This window comes from Acanthaster planci, linkage group LG08 (genome assembly GCF_054643075.1).
Source record: "Acanthaster planci isolate LZ-2023a linkage group LG08, COTS_SCS, whole genome shotgun sequence".
Taxonomy (NCBI): Eukaryota; Metazoa; Echinodermata; class Asteroidea; order Valvatida; family Acanthasteridae; genus Acanthaster; species Acanthaster planci.
The window spans coordinates 10,506,836-10,527,085 of record NC_141784.1 but is presented as its reverse complement, the minus strand read 5'-3'; the positions used below and the strand labels follow the sequence as shown (position 1 = coordinate 10,527,085).

Below are 20,250 nucleotides of genomic sequence, written 5' to 3'. Positions count from 1 at the left end.
CATTTTTTCATAATGCCACTTGTTATTTGTCCCCACTTAATTTTTTTGTGTTGATTTTGCTGCTGTTAGTATCCCAATCACAAGCAAAATCTAGACATCCCATAAATTCTCCACTAAATTTGAACCTGCAACTCTGCACCCCTTGGCCACGCCCCAATTGCTGTCGATGAAACCGTCATTTGATTGATATAAAATTTTTCCCTGCAGATCCCACTTACAAAGTAAGGCAAACAAGGCACGAAGTCAATATTGGGATCAACTGTGACAGTCCCTTTGATATTGTGACCCCACAGGGAGACGCCCATCTGTACCACCTACTTTTCCTGGGTCGGTGTGTCCAGCTGGAATGGTGGAAATCGACGACCAGGACTGCGCAGTAGGCATCAATTCAACCTTTGCAACTTCGTGGGAAGAGGCACAGGAGATATGTAAAGCTTATGACAGTTCAAGTTCACTGCCAAGTGTACATACTCTGAATGAGGACAACAATTTGGCCGGACTTTTCTATACTGACCCTGACCTGGAGGTGTGGATTGGACTCAGCCCTAGTGACCGTAAGTTTTTGGTCGTCAAATATGAAAGTTAAAGGAGAATTTAATGAAGTATTAATCCCAAGAGTCCTCACTCTTCCAATTTCAGTGGAAGTTTTCACATATGCTGGGGCTGAGGTTTTTGATAATTAGTTTCTTAATGTTTAAAGGTGTTTAGTTTTTAAGCATTTTTCAGTATTTTATATGATAATGTGATTAACTGTACTCTTGGAATATTTTGTAGAAAACAGTTTAACTTTCTTCACAAAGTGGGGTCAGGGAACTATTTTGAAAATCGTTATTCAAACTTGGTTATGGTGGGGGGGTGTAATAAAGTTGGGTTTAGGTTGACTAGAAATGAGACACAAAGGGGTGAACTCACCGTTTGGGGTTCGCCATGCGGGCCGCCATGTTTGCACATGATTTTATTTAGCAGGCGGGCAGAACGTGTAGTTCGTGACATGGGCGCAAATGTTTATTACATCTCCCCTTTTTTTCTGAAAGGAAACAGCTTAACAAACAATTAAGTGAATGCAACAGCTTGGACTAAAAATTACAGGTTCAGCTCTTCGAATCAGATTATTCCGAGAGTTTCTGTACTGGATTGAGTTGTGTTTGTTTAGCTGAGAGTTCACATGAGGTCTGAATATCTTTCGGAATTGACATGTTGATACCGTTCAGAGTCCAATAAAAAGTTAGCTGGAATTGTGAGTTTGAGTGTTCTTGACTGAGTGATGACTGATTCTGAATGGTTGGGAAATATAAAAAACATTATCTTGTTAGAATGTATGACAAGTCTAGTGTCCAGACATGATGTAGTCTTTGTGCCAAACTGGTGCTCTCGTGACTCGAGTGGGTCGAGCTTCTGGGGGTTGAGGATCCGTGGATGATGTGGCGATGCCAAGGACTGGATCTGGTGATGGTTTGGGCAGCAGGATGATGTGACGTCGGTTTCGACGGTACTTGGTGCCATTAATGCTGATGATGTAGGACCGAGGTGTTCCAGCGTGGCGTACAACTTCACCTTCTGGGCTCAACTGTCCTTTGGTTCGTATCTTCACTCTGTCTCCAGGTGTTAATGGATCCGGGTCTCTCGCAACATGTCGTCTGTTGAAGTTACATGCGCTCTTCGACTTGTTGACAGCGTCTGCAGATCTTAGCTTGTCGTAGTTGATCTGTTTTGGTTGAAGATTGCAAGGCAGGGTTGGAAGATTGGTGCGCAACTCTCTTCCTATCAGGAGACTTGCTGGGCTCTGGCCAAGGCTAGGCAGTGGAGTGGACCGGTACATCATAAGAGCACGGACTGGATCATCTTAACTCAACAGTCTCTTAACAATGTGTACAGCCTTCTCTGCTTGTCCATTGGCCTGTGGGTTGTGGAGACTTGAGGTGAGATGTTGGAAGTTGTACTCACGAGCGAATTGGTCGAATTCACCGAGAAACTGAGGACCGTTGTCAGTCACCACCACGTCAGGGATGCCGTATCTCGCGAATGTTGCCTTCAAGAAGTTGATCACGGATTTGGCAGTTGTTGTGTGGAGGTGATGCAACTCTATCCAACGGGAAAAGTAGTCTACTACCACGAGGTACATCTTCCCCTTCACCTCTGCTAGGTTGCAGGCAATTTGCTGCCATGGTCTCTGTGGCAATTGTGTAGGCATGAAGGGCTCGGCTCGTTGTGATGGCTGTATATCCTTGCAGTGTGGACATGATTGGACATATTGAGCTATGTCGGTGCTTATACCCGGCCACCACAGGGCTTGATTGGCCCGGAGTCGGCTTTTTGAGATGCCCTGATGACCCTCATGAATTCTCGGCAACATTTGTCGTCTCAGGCTCTGTGGTATCACAATGCAGTCACCATATGTGAGGATACCCCCAACTAGACTGATCTTGTCCTGGTCTTCCCAGAATCGCCTCAATTTTGGCTCGACATCTTTCTGGTACTTTGGCCATCCATCTTTGACGAAAGAAATGACGGCACTCAGAGTACGGTCATGGCTGGTGGCTGCTGCAATTTCAACTAGCTTTGCATCAGATACTGGCCACTGTGATGTGATCAGGTGGACATGGGCTTCAACCTCTTCTTCCACATCTGCACTGGAGTCGGTAGTGTTGTCATGACGGAGAGGGGCACGCGAGAGTGTATCAGCCACGACTAGGTTCTTGCCGGGGGTATACTCTGCATAGCAGTTGTACTTCATCAGTCTCATTAGTAGTCGTTGGCAACGCAGGGGAGCATCGCACAAGTCCTTTTGGTTGATGAGCGATACAAGGGGTTTGTGGTCTGTCTGGACCGTCACTGGGAGATCTGGGAGATAGATGTAGAAACGCTCGCACGACCAGACAGCAGCCAGTAGCTCCTTTTCGATTTGTGCATAGCGTTGTTCGGCACGTGTCAGGCTTCGGGAGCAATATGCGACACGCTTCCAAGACTCATCGGTTTGCTTCTGCAGGATGCAACCACCGACACCATAACTGCTGGCATCAGCACTGACCATGGTTGGCTTTCTGGGGTCGTAGTATGCAAGTGTTGGGGCTGTTGTTAGCAGAGGTTTGAGCTGTCGAAACGAGGTGCGTTGTGCTGGGCCCCAAGTCCATTCTGTGTCATCCTTCATCATGTCATTGATCGGTGCTGCAGTAGAAGCTGCATGTGGTATGAAGCGAGAAAGCCAGTTGGCCATCCCCATCAGACGTTTGACTTCCTCCTTCGTTGTAGGCGGCGACATTTGCAGAATCGCGTCTACTTTGGCAGGGTCAGGGTGAATGCCTTCCTTACCAAGTCGATGGCCAAGGAAATTCATCTGCTCTTGTGCAATTTTGCACTTGTCCTTGTTCAGCCTCAACCCAGCTCCTTGAAGAACCTGGAGAACATGATGGAGACGAGTATCATGTTCCTGTGGCGTTGCACCTGTTACGAGGACATCATCCATGTATATGACGACTCCTGGGAGATTAACCAGCAGATCGCTCATGATCCTCTGGTACAATTCCGGTGCTGACGTTATGCCAAATGGCAAGCGACTGAAGCAGAACCTGCCAAATGGCGTGATGAAGGTGGTTAGTTTCTGGCTGTCAGGATGGAGTGGGATTTGCCAAAACCCATGCTTGGCATCGAGTATGGAGAACACCTTGGCACCTGCAATTTTACCAAGTACTTCCTCCAGGGTAGGTATGGTGAACTGCTCTCTGGCCACGGCTTTATTCAGCATTCGCAGGTCCACGCAAACCCTGATGTTCCCATTTTTCTCGGGAGCAATCACAATTGGGGCGCACCAGTCAGTAGGCTCCGTGATGCGCGAGATGATGCCATGTTTCTCTATTTTGTCCAGCTCTGTCTTCAGCTTTGGATGCAAGGGCAGCGGGATGCGGCGAGGGGCATGGACACAGTGTGGTGTGGCATCGTCGGTCAGCTTTATCTGGACTGGGGGTCCTTGAAGGCAGCCAGTTCCTTCAAACACACTATTGTCATTTATCAAGGTGTACACATGTTGCACCTGGTTAATGGACACACAGACGCTTCTGCCCCCTCGGTTTGACTTTCCCGCCGAAGAAACCACACAGACGGGTTGTGGGTGTGAACTGCAAGGTCGGGTTGCGGAGCTTCAAAGCGCAGTAATCATTGAACGGTAGTATGTTTACCTCGGATCCGGTGTCAAGCAGGAAGTTGACAGGTTTATCCTCGACTGCGATGGTCTGGCGCCATGAAGTTGGTGATTGGCCATTGTCGCCGGAGACTGCACCGACAAAAAACTCAGTGTCATCTTCGGTGTCATTGGGTGCACTCACAGCTCGCATGTGTTTGCGCTTGGAACGGCAAACTTTACTGAAATGTCCGGTTTTGTGACAGAACTTGCATTGCTGGCCTCTAGCTGGGCATGACGCATGACTTGGGTCATATCCGCAATTGGGACACCTGACCTGTCCGGTGCGGGGCTTGGGTTTTGGTGTGTGAGTGCTAGACACTTTCTGTCGTGGTCGATGTTGTACTGCCTGAACAGCTGCGGTGTTGTGAGTTCCTTTAATTTCACGGAGATCTTTGGTGGCAGTCTCAAGAGTTTTAGCAATTTCCAAGGCTTTTTGGAAAGTGAGGCCGTCCTTGGTCAGAAGATGTTTCTGAACATATTCACTGCGGAGGCCACAAATCAGGCGATCACGCAAGGCGTCATCCAGAAATGTCCCAAATTGGCAGGGGCTGGCCAAGTTCTGTAGTGCAACTGCGTACTGAGCGATGGACTCATCGATGTGTTGATCACGTTTGTAAAATCTGAAACGTTCCGCTACAACTAGACGCTTTGGGCCATAGTGCGATACTAGCATCTTGCAAAGGTCCTTGTAGCCCTTCTGTGATACTGGAGTTGGTTCAGCTAGGCTTTGGACAGTCTTGTAGACAGTAGAACCAACTGCACTCAAAAGAACTGCCGGTTGTTTTGCCGCAGAGATGTCATTGGCAACAAAATACAAGTTGAGACGTTCGATGTAGTTCCGAATATCTTCAATCTAATCGTATGGGTCCAGACGACCGATAACCGGAGCGGCGGATACCGCCCCCAACGACGGGGACTACGCCATCGTGATGCGTGAGTTTATTCCCGTGCGTGAAACTCACACAAGTTCGTGGAAAGCTGTAGCGGGAAGTTCACGTTTTGGTGAACAAAACGGACTGCAAAATTACGTCTATGTTATTCTGAATCAACCACCGCTGCCACCATGTAATAAAGTTGGGTTTAGGTTGACTAGAAATGAGACACAAAGGGGTGAACTCACCGTTTGGGGCTCGCCATGCGGGCCGCCATGTTTGCACATGATTTTATTCAGCAGGCGGGCAGAACGTGTAGTTCGTGACATGGGCGCAAACGATTATTACAACGGGGGAACCTTGGCGACGGTGTAAAAGTTTCCTCTTACCGTGTTGCGTTCAGATTTTTAATAATCAATAATTATGTTCGTGTTAACAACTAATCAGTTATAAACAAACGAAACTCTCTACAGATTCAAATTTTGATTCGCTATTATTTCCGGCCTTTTATCCTTCAGGAAATTATTTGGGTAAATATTCAGTTTAGGTCTACTTTAAAACTACGAAATTTGCACGACAAGCAACGTCCCATTATTTTCCAATAGGTGATCAGTATCAATGGGTAGATGGCTCCTTTCTTGACTATGTCAACTTTGGAAGCAACACTCCTAGTGACGGGTGTGGTGTAATGGTCATAAGTCCAGGAAGTGGACAAATCAATGTGATTTAATTTAATGAAGGATTTTTCCCAAGAGTCCTCACTTCTTTAATTTCAGTGGAAGTTTTCACATATCTCAGTGCTGAGATTATTCGTTTCTTAATTTGAAAAGACCTTCGGTTTTAAGCTAAAAATTTTATTAAGCATTTTCGGTATTTTAGATGATAATGTGATTTAGACAAAATAACAGCAATGTTGGGTCATCTTGACGAAAATTGTGTAACTTTCTCTCTGGTGTTTCCAATAGGTGATCAGTATCAATGGGTAGATGGCTCCTTGCTTGACTATGTCAACTTTCGAAGCAACACTCCTGGTGACGGGTGTGGTGTAATGGTCATAAGTCCAGGAAGTGGACAAATCAATGTGGAATGGAAGACGGCTGACTGCAATGAAAACAGGGGATTTATCTGCAGGGCACCTAAATGTCAGTACATGCATGTCTTGCAATGCAGTAGCTTCAAACCAGATATTGTCATTCATTCAAAGTGCCAAATAACTCATGAAATTGAACCGTTCTTCGTCTACGCAGTGCGATTTCAGAAACGCATGGCTAGGTCGTACTTCTTGTAGTTTTATTATAAGGTTTCGGCAAGCATCAGGACGAATTTACTGTAAATGTTGAAGTCAGAATATTTCAAGTTATTTATTGACTTCTTTTATTTCACCATATGGTTTAGGCAATAAGATTTAACGGAGTGTTTCAAGTGAATTATTCAGACTCACAACATTGTCGCACAGTTGTGAAAAGTTATGCTCATTTACGAGGCTCACGATTATTTAAGCCACAAAAGGTTCGAATCGCCGTTCAGGTCCTTCCCCAAACTTCGGGAAAGCGGAATATTGATAAATTGCACGGGATGCCTTGAATGAGACAATGCAAAATCTTCTTCATTTTCAGTCCTAACAATCTGATCACTTGGTTTCCTGTATCACAGTGTACACCCCGCCGTCAAAAGGTGGCTGTTTACCAGGCTGGTATCAGCTTGGCATCAGGTGTTATCGATCAGTTGGCCTTTTGGACGCAGACAGGAGGGACTTCAGTGATTCTGACGAATATTGCAGAGAAGAAGGTGGAGGCAGTGGAAGACTTTCCCAAGTAACCAGTCAGTTAGAGCAATGTAAGCTTTAGGAAGTATGATTGCTGGCTATCAGTATTCACGGCTATCAAATGTTATGAAGTTAAAATGGTCTTTGTGTTGACAGTTCCTTTTCTGTTTTCTGGTAACTCTTCAGAAACGTATAAGAAAAAAAAAAACCCAAACAAGACTTGCATAAGTGCAATATGAGTATACCACAAGTTGGATTTTCACTCAAAGCCCGGCTTAACATGTGATATCATTTTTTTGCAAGCCCCAACAGAAGCCAGACAGTACGCTTTAGCATGGCACAGAAGGAAGGACAGAACCTCTAATTTTAAAACAGCGACGAAGCCGCACGCAAATGGTTAAACCGAACAAGCTTTTTTCCTACAGAAATTACATGAAAAATGCCTGAAATGATGGCCCAAACTTACCTGAATACTTTTGTCACTATTATTCAGATTTCCCAAGGTGCACAGTTTCCCCTTTCTTAACATAGGAGAGACCTGCGATCGTTGGGTGCTGTCCTTGGCAACTGAGACTGTCAAGGGTGACTGGAATAAAGTCTTTCCTAATTCAAAATGTTGAACACTGATTCATTTCAAAAGTACTTATTTAGCCAATACCACAATAAAGCAGCAGATGTGAGCTTTGATAATTTACAGTTTCAGTGTTAGATTGTACTACGACGGAGCGTCATCATAAGTGATGATTAGCACACAGGCAAGTACTGACAAACTTTATAATATTTGTTTCCCCACAGCTTTATTGTCCCTGCTTCTCCAGGAGTTTGTCAACAAGACAAACCTTTGGATTGGCTTGTCAGATGCCAACGAAGAAGGCCAATTTGTCTGGACCGATGGTACGCCAATGACTTTCAGTCAGTGGGCTCCCTTCCAGCCAGACGGCTTCACTGATATACCCAATGAGGTAAGCCATGTGCAGACACTAAGAACGCGGTCAGAGGAGCTCACTTGCAAACCTGTCACCTGTCTAGTTGCATTGCGGACTGAAGTTGAGGATTTAGTGCAATGTTCGTCCCTCTCGAACCTTAGAGTGAGCTTCAATTCTTTGGGAGGTATTGAAAAGAACCCACCTTTCCCCAATTATAATATACAACGAGTGACAAGTAGATCTTCGAAACTAAACATTAAAAAGTCAAACAGTTTTTCCATTTATGATAGAAAATACTGTCCACAAATGAGCTTCCGCTAGTCCCTTTTTCGCATATTTCAGAAACAGTCATTATGTATTAATGATATGCCGGTGACCCCAAAACGACATGGGGAGATAGGGCTGTAAACAGTGCGCATGTTCACACGCGAGTTTCGTAGTAGAGGCATGCTCAAAATGCAATGTTCTTACGCAGTTCTTGTCCAATACATTGATTGTTCCTTCCATCAAGCTGAAGTCCATGACTTGTTGTGTTTTTGTTATAAAATAAAACATTCCGCGGTCTTGTGCTGTGTGTAGTTTTGGACAGGAATCTCGTACACTGAGACTTGGTGTTCTCGATGTTTCCATACGAGCAACAACGCGTTGAATCGATCGTCTCCGGACAACACAATAAGGGTAGATTTTAAACCTTCCTGATTGACGCAGATAAGTAAAGAATTTAGAAAAGCGATCGACGCATACGCATCGCTGGCTGTTTTGCTTGTGTTGTGTTACTGCTGCCGATGTACGGTGCTGTGCTGTCGGACCACCGCGCCGCCAGGTATAGGTTTGGGACCCCACAGCCCCGCAACACGCACGAGTTCTGTACCGTAATCCTCATTCATCGCAGAGTAAATTATAGTTATTGTCATAATAATTGAATTCACTCACTTTAACGAGAAGCATCCAGTACGTGTTTAGCTCTTTTTCTTTGACCAATTGAAAATGTAGACTAGAAGCTTCAAATGTGCACACATACAAGGTAGCCCGCAATTCAGCCCAAGATTCAGGTTTTTAAAGTTATGCATCTAAGATATAAATGTATAATATTGTGCATTTCCTGCACATCATCAAAACTCCTTGTTTTAATGTATTTGGGCCCCAACGATGCTAGTTATAGATATCTTCATGTGCCTGTTATACCTCTCTCCCCGTTACGTCATCAATCCAAAACAAACACCCTGCGTGTTTCCGAAATTGGTCCAGTTGGTTGTGGAAAGACATTGCCTCATATATCTGTCTTGTTGATTTTCGGCAGATAATTGGTATATTCGTTTTGGGGTGGCCAATCTACCTCCCAATCCCTAGATGTCGAAATAGTCGAAGCCCTTTACCTTGGCACTTTAGTAACATACTGGACACTTTAAATCTTGACTGAGCATTTCACTTTTAATATAAATAAACGATCGCTGAATATTTTAACTTCCTCCCAAAGAAATGGTTTGCTGTTACCTGAACTATCTAAATTTTCAATAAATACAATTATTTTCACATAATATAAGAATGGCTAAAGTACCTTTTGCAACTCCACCGTTCATTACGTGTCAGCACATCGCAGCTCACCGATGCATTTCTTACGTATCGATAGTAACATTTTCTTTCTATGTTAACAGCCATTCCGTGACTGTGTTAAAGTCAGGACTGACCCACAACACCTAGGCGAATGGGACGACATTATTTGCCTGGAGCGTAGGGGATATATCTGCCAGACCTTCTTGGGTAAGTACTTCTAGCTTTTAGAATCTAAGCAAAAATAAAGTCAACAGTCGGTAAGGTACTCCGACTAGTGATGTGCTGAGTACTTTACTGACAATCAGCCTTATTTTGATAAACAACACTTAAAACACACTTTGCTATAGGAGGACGCCATGTTTGTTGATTGATACCCACTATAGGTCACGTGACTTAGTGCGTGCAATCGGTTTATTCAAACATCTGGCTAAAAGTAACGGAGACATTTCCTTCGTATTAATTTAATTAATAGCAGGTATGTTTCCAACGTGATACCATTTGAACCGTATACTGATACTTTTCTAAGTAGTACATTCAAGATTTTACTCCAGGGATGGCAAAAATGTGTTAGTTTCCCTCCCTATGACGTTTCGCAACTACTTGAGTTTTCAGATGAAAATAACTACATCATGTCAGAGTTGCCCCCTCCCCTTGGTGTGTTAGTGTGGGTCAGTTCAATTGAGTCGTTTTTAGAAACTCACCTACTCGCAAAAGAGATGCTTTCTGTGTGATAGTCCTTCAAACTCATCAACATTCTTTCCTCTGCATCACAAAGCTTCATATCTAGTCCTCCAGTCTATTGCTCCAAAGGAAAGACTCTATGGATAGCTCCATAGGTATTGCGCCCGTGTGCGGCAATCTGAAGTTCACCGGCTCAACTCATTGATATTTTCCTGTTCAGTATGAAAATTGATGATAGAGTCGCAATGCCGTTGTGTTTTTGTCCTTTCTTTCAGATCTCGATTCAAATTCAACAAATGTTGTCATTCCTGAGATGTGTGCAAATCGCCCAGGTTACAGTAAATACAAAGACAGTTGCTACAAGTTGGTCGATCAGATGCTCTCATTTGCTGATGCCCAAAACTTTTGCAGTCAAGAAGGCGCCTGGTTAGCCACATGCAGAGATGGTTTCTACAATGCCGCCTTGTCTTTGCTGGTTAACTGGTACAGCCCTACTCCCGAGTATGTGTGGATCGGCTTGGATCAGGTGAGCAAGTTATATTTAAAGCATCAATATCTTGATCATCCGCTTAGAAACATGGCAGACACAACAGGAAGGGCTATCTGAAGTGGGTAAATTTGTAGCAAACACCAAAGATTTTACCAAACCAAACAGTGCCTCCTCACGTGTCCGCCAGGCTTCGAGGAGACTAACTGCAATTATTATCGCCAAACTTATTGCATTAACAACAGCCCAATGGAAAGGTTGAAACATTTATTTATGTCCATGGGCGTCATGAGGGGGGCAAGGGGGCACTTGACCTCCGGTCTGGAATAAAATGAAAAAATAATAAAGGACAAAGGGAGGAAATCAGATGAACTGAAAAAAGAGGTTGCCCCTTAAAAAATCCTGGCCACGCCCATGTTCATGTCCTAATAAGTATCGTCATTGTGATAATGTTTTCATTGTTGGCATTGACATGAAGGTCATCTTTGTTGTTATTACTGTGATTGTCATCATCCTCATGACTGTAACTATCATTGATAGTGTCGCCGTCAACGTCATTTCAACGTATGTCATCCCCATCATTTCAAATTTACCTCTGTACTCAGTTGGGTGCTGAACTCTTTTCATTGGGAGAGGAGAAGGTCGCATAAGCTCACGATACTCGCTGTTTTGCCAGTGGTTTGCGATGTGGCTATTGTATGAGCTGTGTCATGAGTATAGAAAGCCATGTTATCATCGATCTGCAGGACACCTTGCAGGTGTATGCGTGGGACTTTCCAAACTCTCCGACTGACAGATGGCCTTTGACGTATGCAAAGTGGGAGATAGGAAATCCTACCGGAGAAGCCTGTGGAGGGCTTCATCGCAACTCGTCCTGGGTGACCATGCCTTGCAGCCACCAACACATGTTCCTGTGTGAATACACTGACGGTGAGTATTAAAGTAGTCTCCGCTTTTAAAAAACCTTCGTTTGCGCTGAACTCTCCAAATGATTCCTACGCAAAGGAAAGTTTAAAATCATGCAAAAGAGGGAGAACAGAGTGTTCCAGAAGAAAGGGGAACCAAACTTTTGCGCTGTGCTTTTCTACGCAGCTAACGTGGAAACAACTCCAGGAGTGAGTCACTGTCCAAAAAGGCTGGAAGTTCATCGAGGATCATTGTTACAATTTTGACACACTGTCAGCAGAGTTTCCCCAGATTCACTTCACAGCGTCAGAGGTGAGGTCCACAGACTTGGACATTAGACTGAAGCCCTTTCATCAAGATTCTTTGGACGATTACAATCCTTGCCATTGACACTGCCTATCACAACACACTGCAGTGATTACCATTACGTGCCAACCCATCTCTCCCTGACCATGCCCTGACAACCAAGTACCAATATAGGCCAATGAAAAGCAGCCTTTTCATCTTTGTTTTCACACCTTCATGTCGGGATCTATTACCCCTCGCTGTTTGTACGTTGTTGATGCTGTTGGTTCTTAAATCAAACCAAACTTTAGAAAAGGTTAACCTGATGAGCTTCATTTTTTATTCTCCAGGCCCAGGCTGAATGTGCTCGGAGATACAACGCCACCTTGCCAGGAATTCACAGCAGTTATGCCAACTACGGGTTTAAACAGGAGGCTCTCAAAAGTCTTGGCAACAGAAATGTTTGGCTAGGATTGAACAAATCACCAGAGGGTTAGTAGTCACTGACGATTATCGAGATGGCAAGTAAGAAGGAAGAAACCCGCTGAACACAATCGTTGGTCTAACACTGGATTCGTTGACTGTGGTGGTATTTTTGAACATGGCGAAAACAGCAAATACTTTATAATATAGTCTCCGTTATTTAAGAAACAACCTATGCAAAGAAAACGCAATTTTTTTACAATTGTTTGGAGTTTTGTTGGCCAAACAAAACGTTATCAGTTTCAAGTGACAAAGTACCTTTTCATACCCCTTTTATCAATATGAGTGGGACACACACAACACCGTACTGACACTCTTTACGTAATCCTTATGCTCGTTTTATCTATTAACCGCTTTCTTTTCTTGTCTTTTTCGCAGGATACTATGTCTATCAAGACGGCAGAGTCATCAACAACGTCAACTGGGAATCTAATCCAACCGGCGATGTCAATGACTGTGTCAGTCTGAAAACCGATTCTGGATATTGGCAACACGAAAGTTGCTTTAAACTGGCCGGCCTCGTCTGTGAAACTAACACACGTAGGTTAATTAACTTGTCTTTTAATACCAAGCCTGTGTAGCAGTATTGTGGCCAAGTCATTGTTTAATTAAGCAAAGTCACAAGTATATATGTTTCCTAAATTAGACCCAAGTCTCGATTTTTTTTTTCATTTTCTGATAACACTCAATTATTCTGGAAACGCTCGCTCAGTATTTCATACTAAATGACATATACACATATTTTGTGAGAAAGGTAATTAAATAAATTCATCTAATCTTTCCCCCATTTCTGCAGTACCTGGCCCGGAAAGTTTATGTGAGTTTATCTGCATTTCTTTACTTTTCGTGTATTTATCCTCATTACTTTATTGGTTATGGTGGTCACATGTGAAACATCCATTTATAGACAAATCAGCAGGTGTTTATATGTCTCTAAAGCTGCTTTCACTTTGGGCAAAATAACTGCATTTGAAATTGATTTTAATTCTTACCCGTTTTGTTGATCAGAAAGACATCTCAGGCTAAAAAGATCTGCGTACCTTATTTCCGTTTGCTCCCGTAGTTTAGTTCAGGTACGATCGATCTCATCCTACAGGTCCCGACGGCTGGTATTTCGGGTTGGGTTTATGCTACTATGTCAGCAAAGCAGATAACGGAGACAGCTGGCTGACTTGGGAAGAAGCTGAACAATGGTGTAATCTGAATAAAGGTCACCTGACCACTTTGAATGTGTGCGACGAGCGGGAGTACATCAAGAGCCTTGTGAGTATTAAACCAAGTTGAAGCTATCTCTTACATACTTTGTAAAATGTCCCATTAGCCCTATCCCCAGTCTGCCCACGTGGTATTTTTTCCACTGCTTCGTGAAGTAGCTTACGCTTTCTTTCTGATACCAGTGGTGCAGTCGATACCATCACAAGTCTTTTCACAAGACCAGTCATACGAGATCATCGCATTGAATAAACAGGAATGCTTTGTACAGTAGTTAATGTAAGACTGGATGACTTTTTCTCTGTTGAAATCACAGGAATTCTCTGATGTGTGTTTCCTTAATCTTCATGGTATTCTAGATTGGTAATGAGACGGAATCCTTCTGGATCGGCCTGAATAACATGGCTTGTGCGGGCGACTGGATGTAAGTCTCCTGAGGCTTGTAGTCGCTAAATGCGACTCTCCTTTGTCATCACAAGATCCGAAAACTCTGAGACATAGTAAAGGATTTTTGTGTTTGATTCAAAAGAAAACTCTGGCAGCCTAAGGAAAACTGAGAGATAATAAGTAGCCCTCAGAATGTTAGGCTTGAGAAAGAGATACATGTAGGAAGTCCAAATCACTGCTACCCCTTCTTAATAGCTTATTGTCCATTCAAAACTGTATGCCCTACCAACACGTGAAGCCTTTGCTGGTTCCCAACCCTTCCCATGTAATGGGTAATAGGGCACCAGTCTCAACCACATCCTCCATCAAAAATCTTTACAAGTACTGTGAAGAGAAAACTGACGTCTCTGTAAACACAAGAGATATTGAGATATTTTCTTACATGGAGATCCATGGTCCGCATCAGATATGCATGTGTTGAGTATCAACTTGATGTTTACGTGTGGTACATACACTTGCTTGACATAATCAGAAGCTTTATCATTGCACCTGTATAGGATCAGAGGAAAAAGTCTGTGGTCCAATGATGTAGCCTATCATTATTAGCTACGCATACCTATATCGTGAGACTGGGTTTGGGGTTTCCTGCCACTTCATGAAGTTATGTCTTCTTTGAATATAATCACCGAAAGATATTCATCACTAGTCAGTCACAGGTCATTCAACCTCAACGTCAAAGCCTGAGCACATCCGCTCTTGCTTCTCGTAAACTATAATCCTGGATAAATCTCGTTGGGCCCCGGCCCCCCTCTCAGTGTTGATGTTAGGTGTCGATGCCCACGGCCGGCGAGATGACAACATTGACTGCGGGGACTGAGGGACCTGGTGAGGGTAACTACACATGTATGTCTATTGATACGTGCCCCAACAATTGTGGCCAGGATTGTAGAACATCATCATTCTGATCTGTGCTTTGGACCGGTGATCAAGTCTCTGACAATACTGCGCTCGGGAACTGATGTTATGCTTATTAGAACCACCACACTTTCCACTCCGTGATCTTATCTTGAACACAGGTCATGCAATACTCAATGTACCTATCACCTATTACAGCTTTACTCAGACTTTTACTCAGACTGATAATGTGAAATGGCGCGCATAGAGGATGGTGTAATCATATGATATATAGATATAGCTGCCATCAAGTCGTTTTAATACAAACCTTCAAACTGCACCTTTCTGTCTCACTTACCCTTACTTCCAACGTTTGTTTCAGTATTTCAAAGGTTGTTTCATTACCTTTTTTGCTTTCATCATAACGAGTATATCCATATTCATGAGTGCAACTGTAATGCTATCCCGGGAAGAAAGCCTCAATGTAACATTAAACTGTGAAGAAAGTGACTGATGAGAAAATGCAAGTATTAAATACGAAGAAGCAAAGTGATGTATTCACATCAACATTTCACACGACTGAAAATACGACAACTTAAGGTCGACATTGTTGAAAATGAATTCTAACATGACAGGAACAGTACTTGTTCAAGCAGATCTTTACAGGACAATTCGTCCCCTTTGCTGAAAAGGGGTTTGTCTTCACATGCGTGATGTGTCTGATGAGCTATACACCACACATCAGATCCACCACACAGCACAACATGTTATTGCACGGTGACTGGTCTCCGCCAGGAAGACACTTTTTTCTTCTAAGGTGTATAATAACGCCCTATTAGGGCACTATAACGCCCTAATTTAGGGCATTATAACGCCCTAATTTAGGGCGTAATAACGCACTAATTTCAGGCGTAATAAACGCCCTTTTACGGCGTAATAATGTCCTATTTACGGCGTTATAACGCCCTATTTTAGGGCGTAATAATGCCCTATTATGGCGTTATAACACCGTAATAGACCTATAGCGTTATAAGTCCCTGATTTAAGGCGTGAAAATGATGGTCTGTTTTTACGGCGTTATACTGACGTTACCTCGTCTTCATATTTAATGACAAAGGTAGGACCTATACCCCGTCTATAGACTGTACAAAGGCAGCGGGTATTTCAAGGAGTGGAACATGTTAAGGGCGCTACAAGTCGAAATAGGGCGTTATAACGCCATAATAGGGCGATATTATGCCTTAAAATACGGCGTTATTACGCCGTAACAGGGCGTTTATTACGGTTGAGTTTAGGGCGTTATGCCCCAAATTAGAGCGTTTTTACGCTCTATAGGGCGTTATAATGCCTTAAAATAGGGCGTTATTACGCCATAAATTAGCGCGTTATAACGCCGTAAAATAAAAAAGTGTATTCTTGGCGGAGATCAGCCACCGTTAATTGAGTTCCTGATTCGGCTGTCATTTTATGCTATTTGAATTAAACGAAAGAACACGCCCCCCCCCGCCAAAAAAGGCAAAATGACGTGTCATTTACATTGAAGGGGTTCGGACATGTAGACAGGTGTATAGACGTGGTCCGGGGACTTGCCCATAATTATTGATGCGCGTTCGTGTAAAAATAGTTAAGAGAAGCTGTCAGGGAGAAAATTTAATGTTGACGACCACTGTGTGTGGGAATATTTATTTTTGGTACGTGATGCACTATTGTATTTAACGTTTTTATCACTTGGCTTTCACACGGCAACATTTTGTGCAGCAAGGTTAATAAATTATGAACAACGAAAAGCAATATCTCTGAAATGGCCGAGTGGTTAAGCTCGCGGTCTTCAGACCGTTACTGCCGTGGGTTCGAATCCCAGAGGTGGCTTTTTATTTTCCCAACACCTGCTTTCAGTCAGTAGCTATAAGAGATTCTGATTCACTTTGTCAAATACCAGCAGTACCTTAGCCTACTGGATAAGCTCTGCGGCTGGCACTGTCCGCGAAGTCCAGGTGAGCACCTTAGTACAGGTTCGAGACGTTATGGCCCACTCGGCGGCCAGGGCTTAGGGGCTTGTCTCGTTTCCTCCCTTGCATGGTCGCTCGAACCCTTTTGGGGGTTAAATGGATGGGCAGGGAGGAAGTGCGGTGGGCCGGGAACCCCGAGATCCCAGAAGAGTCCTATATGGAAGCCGGTAACTGCGATTCGTAGCGAATTTCAGGAGTCCGTGCGCCTGAATGCTTGGTCAACACCGCATAACTTTTGTTTTTTTTTCCCTCACCACATTTTTTTGCATGTCCCCTGTGCGCAGAACCCACAAGGCAATTTTTCTAGGATCGAATACAGTGAGCTAAAGGATTGGATGCTGATTTCTTTTCATTTATAATTTTAATTTCCTAAATTTTTGACAATGAAATCGATCCCAACCGTGTTTGGTCAATTTCTTGTCAGCGATCTCAATATAAAAGCTGTGAGGTGGATATTAATGAATGATTGTTATTGATTATTCAACAGTAACAGAACCGGGGTGGCACTCACCTCCCTATTTTATCGATGGAAATACATTTTCTTTCGTTATAACAACAAATTTCGTTTGCTTTCAACTGCAGAATAATTTGATATTATCAAAGACAAATTCTCACAAAAGCTTTGTTTCGTATCTTCTTGCGGGATACCCCAGAGTTGCAACAAATGCGTTGCAACTGCCGCTCTTTCTTGTGAATAGTTGATCCATCACTGACCAGACAGGTCTGCACAAGCAGGGAAATGACGAAATAAACTCAAAACAAACAAACGATCCCTAGTTGCTGGAATTTCAACAAAAGAAAATAACATCAAGTATGCAATGGGTGTCAAATCAGTATAGCTTTTGGTTTGACCCTATTGTCGCCGCAAAAGGCGCGTGACCCATTCAGTTTTCCCCTCCATGGTCATCCACATTTAATTTTGATCAGACTGAAACTTAATGTTGTGATTTTAGTTCATCCGTGCCTCATTGGCCATAAATTCATTATCGGCATTCGGAGTTACAAAAATGGCACGGCTAAAAGTCATATGTGCCTTTTGGAACTCAAATAGAATACTGCCAAAATGTACCTGTCATTTCTCAAAAGTTTCTAAAAATCAAATACAAGTGGACACCGTACGTTATTTCTGTACTAGAATGGGCGCTTCACATAACGAAACACATCAATTTTGAACAGTAATGGGCTGCAATGCCATGGTGCTTCGTCTACTATGCACTCCTGCAAGACAGCTGTGACTGTACACGCACAACACCAACTGGAATTGCTTTTGCTTGTACATTTGTCTGTACTTAAGTCAGCTGTTATTTTTGTTTTCCATAAAGAATGCCAGAAAACACACGCCAAACGCCACGGTAGACACAATGTTGGTTCTACAAACGCAGTCTGCGCTCCTGCTGGACATGCCAACATAGACCAGGGGAGTGGGGGGGGGGCTGGAGAGCCTATGGCTCTTGCCAATTGTCCCGACATATTTGTCCAGGATTGTCTGACTTTACGCATGCCTGTTTGTGTGTGTGTGAGGAGGGTCTGGTCACTTAGAGCGTGCGAAAAAATTTCAGCATTCGACGATTTGAATTAACACTAACTTAAAATAAACATCAAATGGGTTGAATTCACCCTCAAAACATCACAAGCATTGTCGTGATTGTATACTTCACCCTCACCCAAGAGAACGCGTAGCACGCGATAAAATAATAGGGCACGCGTGCGATATATAGAGGGCACACTGCCAACGGTACGTGTGTTCATGGGGCTCATTAGAGAGGTTTAGTTGCACGTTCTACGTGAACGTGAACTCGAAAAAAGTGTGGACTCTTGCTGACGTCATCGCTTCTTGCGTATAGAGTACCAATGTGTGACGTCACAGTGAACCAGGAAGTGCAGTGCAAACGAATGGAGTACGCGCGCGTGTTGGTTCACGCGCTGGTTCTCGCGCTACTGCCTTTTAAACGCTGATTGTGCTTGTGACGGATTCACTTCGGTACTCTATTGTCTTTCACGTACGGGTAGTTTGGACGAAAGATCGCATAGCGCCGCTGTCTGGGTTCAGGAGTAGGGCTACCTGAAATGATTGAATGAGATATACTGAGGGATATAATGAGAATGATGTATGTCATGATGACATGTACCATAAAATATACGTTTTATGGCGTAATGAAGGGAATTAGCAATATCGCCACTCTGGGAAGGATCCAGTGGTGGGGTCGTGAGAGGGATGGGTAAAGTCTTTCTCAAGGGGGAAAATTGGGGGGGGGGGGACTCAGCAGCAAAACCTGATAACGATTGATGGTTGAAGGAGGGTCGATTCAAAGGGAATTTCAAGTATTCAAAACTGGAGATTTTCATACCCCAACATCTCTCTTTTGTCGTTTCGATTTTTTCGGGGGAAGTATTTCTTTTGCACCCTCTTGGACGCCCATACTGGAGAAAAATTATCTCCGATATTTTGCACGTACAGGTTGTTTATTCAGCAAAGAGCATCACGTGTGTGCGTAATATGAAAACCATACCTAAATTGTAAGTAGGGATACGATCTTAACTAGAGGATCCCTACCAGTCCCAAATCCTCCGATTTCATTATGATTTACATGAGCCCGGGGGGGGGGGTTAGTGTTGATAACCAAATCCTGCCAGCAATGCTTTGCGCTTCTTTCACCTGTTCAGAAAATGCACTTGGTTTGCTGTCACAAGCGCGCAACAGGGTAGTGAATGCTAGCGAACTCTATTGATGCATAATATGTGCTGAACGCCCGAAGGTCGATCACTGTTGACAGATCAGTTTTAAATAATGTACGCTCAATTTAGCCCCAGGAACAAATAGGGAACAAAGTCAAGGGTTATTACTGTGTCAATTCGCACTTCGGTAGCAAACCTAAAATGCCATGATGTATAATGGCGGTGGATTTTGGCATGTCTCCACAATAATGTAGGCCTACACTCGTATCAAGAGCAAAACTTCATGCTCTTAGAAACACAGGTAACATCCCAGATGCATTCAAACCCCAAAGCAGACAATCGGTAAAAAAGTTGTCATCAAGGATACCTTCCGTTAATTCTTTTAAGGCTTTGATTAATCCCGGGTTAATTAAAAGCATTCAGCCTATTTAGGACAGAAATGTTTGAATCCTCTCTTTGAATGTATTTATTCGATTTTGACTTTGTCAAACCCATATGACCCCTGCATGCTATACGCAGGCGCGTGAGTCGTCTTTTCCCTTCCATCGCTAAAGCCGTGACATATTTTCTACGTTCAAGCAACTTTCAACGACTCTTCTTTACAGAGACATGCTACCCTGATCCTCAACATATCATTCACATTGATATGTTGAGGATAAGGCTAACGCACTTGTTTCTTTGATCAACTGGACTATGAACTTCATTGTATTTGAGCACTTCTTGGTTGCACTCAGATGGATAGGATAGTTTAATATTTCTACCAATATTTATGCTTTATTATCTAATCCAGCGGTTAAAATGTATCAGTATAGAATCAATATATTTTGAAGGATCATACCAAGTCGTTGTCCCCAAAGCACTATCTTCTCTACACGCAGTGCAACCAATGAGTTTGGTTCAGATAGTTACAGACCTTAATCATAATGCTGCATGTAT

At 43.4% G+C, this 20,250-nt stretch overlaps 2 protein-coding genes across 4 annotated transcripts in view; both read left to right on the top strand.

Moving 5' to 3' along the window:
• Positions 1-16,874, top strand: part of LOC110989687 (macrophage mannose receptor 1-like) — a 30,947-nt gene extending 14,073 nt beyond the window's left edge. Inside the window, exons 7-20 of one of the 3 annotated variants that reach the window (XM_087139941.1) lie at positions 294-554; positions 6,015-6,191; positions 6,703-6,885; positions 7,610-7,776; positions 9,396-9,501; positions 10,251-10,501; positions 11,209-11,392; positions 11,555-11,680; positions 12,004-12,145; positions 12,515-12,676; positions 12,933-12,953; positions 13,233-13,399; positions 13,708-13,772; positions 14,551-16,874. In XM_087139941.1, coding sequence (XP_086996067.1) covers positions 294-554; positions 6,015-6,191; positions 6,703-6,885; positions 7,610-7,776; positions 9,396-9,501; positions 10,251-10,501; positions 11,209-11,392; positions 11,555-11,634 — 1,409 coding nt within the window. In that variant the 3' untranslated portion in view covers positions 11,635-11,680; positions 12,004-12,145; positions 12,515-12,676; ... (2 more) ...; positions 13,708-13,772; positions 14,551-16,874. Of the gene's footprint in view, positions 1-293; positions 555-6,014; positions 6,192-6,702; positions 6,886-7,609; positions 7,777-9,395; positions 9,502-10,250; positions 10,502-11,208; positions 11,393-11,554; positions 11,681-12,003; positions 12,146-12,514; positions 12,677-12,932; positions 12,954-13,199; positions 13,400-13,707 lie in introns of all 3 variants that reach the window. The other 2 variants (XM_087139939.1, XM_087139940.1) reach the window with 2 other exon arrangements.
• Positions 12,172-13,776, top strand: LOC147798379 (C-type lectin domain family 17, member A-like). The gene is made up of 4 exons (XM_087139972.1): positions 12,172-12,178; positions 12,515-12,676; positions 13,233-13,399; positions 13,708-13,776. The coding sequence occupies exons 1-4, from the start codon at positions 12,172-12,174 to the stop codon at positions 13,774-13,776; spliced, it is 405 nt and encodes a 134-aa protein (XP_086996098.1).
• Positions 16,875-20,250: the final 3,376 nt, after the last annotated feature.